Source organism: Lolium rigidum, chromosome 3, assembly GCF_022539505.1.
Source record: "Lolium rigidum isolate FL_2022 chromosome 3, APGP_CSIRO_Lrig_0.1, whole genome shotgun sequence".
NCBI lineage: Eukaryota > Viridiplantae > Streptophyta > Magnoliopsida > Poales > Poaceae > Lolium > Lolium rigidum.
The window spans coordinates 7,000,356-7,003,635 of record NC_061510.1 but is presented as its reverse complement, the minus strand read 5'-3'; the positions used below and the strand labels follow the sequence as shown (position 1 = coordinate 7,003,635).

Sequence of the window (3,280 nt, the reverse complement as noted above, 5' to 3'; positions counted from 1 at the left end):
CATCCAGCCATCCTAAACTCGGTTCACTTGACATCGCCAGACCAGGAACATGAACCTCCGACGATGATGGCTAGCCGTGTATGCATGGACGGACAAGCTATCCTGGTCACGGCCAGCCGCGCGTACGTCACCAACATCGCCGGACCTTCCCCTATTAGGTCGCCCGCTCCCGCCCTTAAATACCATCCCTCGTACAGCAGCACAGCAGCAACAAGCAGCAACCAGTTATCAATTCAAGATGGCGTCTTCCTCGTCGGTGCTCCTGGTGGTGGCGCTGTTCGCCGTGTTCGTGGGCAGCGCGCACGGCATCGCGAAGGTACCACCGGGCCCCAACATCACGGCTGAGTACGGCGACAAGTGGCTGGACGCGAAGAGCACCTGGTATGGCAAGCCGACCGGCGCCGGTCCCAAGGACAACGGAGGCGCGTGCGGGTACAAGGACGTCGACAAGGCACCGTTCAAAGGCATGACCGGCTGCGGCAACACCCCCATCTTCAAGGACGGCCGCGGCTGCGGCTCCTGCTTCGAGATCAAGTGCACCAAGCCCGAGTCCTGCTCCGGCGAGGCTGTCACCGTCACAATCACCGACGACAACGAGGAGCCAATCGCACCCTACCACTTCGACCTATCGGGCCACGCGTTCGGGTCCATGGCGAAGAAGGGCGAGGAGCAGAAGCTCCGCAGCGCCGGCGAGCTGGAGCTCCAGTTCAGGCGGGTCAAGTGCAAGTACCCGGACGGCACCAAGCCAACTTTCCACGTTGAGAAGGGTTCCAACCCAAACTACCTGGCTATTCTAGTGAAGTACGTCGACGGCGACGGCGACGTGGTGGCGGTGGACATCAAGGAGAAGGGCAAGGATAAGTGGATCGAGCTCAAGGAATCGTGGGGAGCTGTCTGGAGGATCGACACCCCCGATAAGCTGACGGGACCATTCACCGTCCGCTACACCACTGAGGGTGGCACCAAATCTGAAGTCGAGGACGTCATTCCTGAGGGCTGGAAGGCCGACACCTCCTACTCGGCCAAGTGAGCAAGAAGTGAAGTGATCTTCTTCTGATCAGCTTAATTTTGACTCGGGATCTCAAATAATCTAGCCGAACATATATAAGAGGCGGTGAGACCTACAAGCTTCTGCATGAGTATATTCCTTCATGCCGTATAGAGAGGAGAGATACCTGAATAATAGTTTTGAGGTCGATACCTTATGAGTTGTGAGAGGTCAGAGGTATAAGTAGGAGGCAACCAATCAAATTTGGACGGCCCTCCCGCACCGCCCTCGACCCTTATTTATGTATCTAAGACTGTTCATGATTGTGAAGATGTTATTATGAACACTTCTATTTACACATTATCAAGTTCTTCATCTTATGTAGGAGTAATACTAGGGAAGTTTCCCATGCGTTGCTACGGCGCATTGCGACATGAATGGAACGGATAAGAAAAAACTAAATAAAAACTTAATTTTCCCATATGTACCTAGCTAGATATGTAGAATTTTTTTGCAAAAAAAGATATGTAGAAAAAACTCACAAAACAATCTTTAAAAAATAGCTCAAACTTATCCATACATAGTGCTATTTCTTTTCTTAAAAAGTAATTGAGTGTCTTTCAAATAAAAAAACCCATCGGATGGCCCATGTCTCTTAGCCACCTGAACCGAGGAAGGAAGTCTGCTGCGAATCAGCTGCCATAGAAAAACTTTGATCCCGCTGCTGCGAATCAACTGCCATAGAAAAACTTTGATCCTCGGCGGGACGGGAGTGCGCCAGACTTCCTTAAAGCATGTAATGGTCGCCCCTCGCGATAGATGGAGGTAGGTCGATTTGGTCGTGAAGCATCCTGACGGCTCCAAGGACCATGCGACCACGTCATCCTGAGTAGAGGGGAGAAGGGCATGCACCTCCCTGCACAGGTCATCTCATTCCACTCTTTCAGCCATCCCAAGTTGCCGGCGAAACCCAATTCACCATTCCCCGGGCACTCCCTCTAAGACCCTTGCGTCCTGGACAGTGGCGAAGGGAGACATACATCAGCTAAACAAGCCCGGGAAGCGGGTATGTAGAGGGCTCGGGCCAGTCCACCAGTCAAGCCAGAAGTAGGTGCGCTTCCCGTTGCGGACCTTGTATTTAGCCCCGAGCTTGAAGTACCATTTGATCTTCTGGATGGAGTTCCAGAATTGGAAACCATTGCTCGGGATCTCCCGCGAGAAAAGGTCCCGCCCCCCCAAGTATTTTGTGCGGATGAGGTCCGCCCATAGACCCTCCGCATCCTGGTAGAGTTTCCAAATCCATTTGAGCATTAAGGAAATGTTCATTAGTTTGGTGTTCAGGATCCCCAGACCACCGAACGCCTTGGGCTTACAAACCGTAGCCCAATCCACCATATGGTACTTCCGACGGTTTCCGACACCTTCCTAGAAGAAGCGTGCGCGGTGTTTGTCCATCGCCTTGTGAGTACTATCGTGGAGCAAGTACATGCTCATGGCAAACATCGGAAGGCTAGACGAGCAAGAGTTGGTCAACTCCGATCTTCCTGCGGAGGCAAGGTAGAGACCTCGCTAGGGGTCCACCCTATGTCCCACTTTATCTGGGAGGAAGCCCCAGTCCGCTACCCTAAGCGGACGGTTGCTCACTGGGAAACCAAAGTAGTGCACGGGGAAACTACAAGCTTGCAGTTGAGAAGTTGGATGATACGTCTCAAACGTATCTATAATTTCTTATGTTCCATGCTAGTTTTATGACAATACTCACATGTTTTATATACACTTTATATCATTTTGATGCATTTTCCGGCACTAACCTATTAACAAGATGCCGAAGCGCCAGTTCCTGTTTTTTGCTGTTTTTGGTTTCAGAAATCTTACACAGGAAATATTCTCGGAATTGGACGAAACAAAAGCCCACGGTGTTATTTTGCACGGAGCCTTCCAGAACAACGAAGGAGAGACGGAGAGGGGCCAAGGAGGCCCCACACCATAGGGCGGCACGGCCAGGAGGGGGGGCGCGCCGGCCTGTGGGGTGGGCCCCTCGGGCGCCCTACGACTCTGCCCCTTCGCCTATTTAGTCTCTCCGTCGCGAAAACCCTAGTACCGAGAGCCACGATACGAGAAAAGTTCCAGAGACGCCGTCGCCGCCAATCCATCTCGGGGGATTCAGGAGATCGCCTCCGGCACCCTGCCGGAGAGGGGAATCATCACCGGAGGACTCTACATCACCATGCCCGCCTCCGGACTGATGCGTGAGTAGTTCATCCTTGGACTATGGGTCCATAGCAGTAGCTA

General features: G+C 52.7%; 1 protein-coding gene across 1 annotated transcript; it reads left to right on the top strand.

Annotated features, from left to right (window-relative positions):
- Nucleotides 1–238: 238 nt before the first annotated feature.
- LOC124694278 (pollen allergen Lol p 1-like) lies at nt 239–1,030 on the top strand. The gene has a single exon (XM_047227281.1). It carries the CDS (start codon nt 239–241, stop codon nt 1,028–1,030), a length of 792 nt encoding a protein of 263 aa, XP_047083237.1.
- The last annotated feature ends 2,250 nt before the right edge of the window (nt 1,031–3,280 follow it).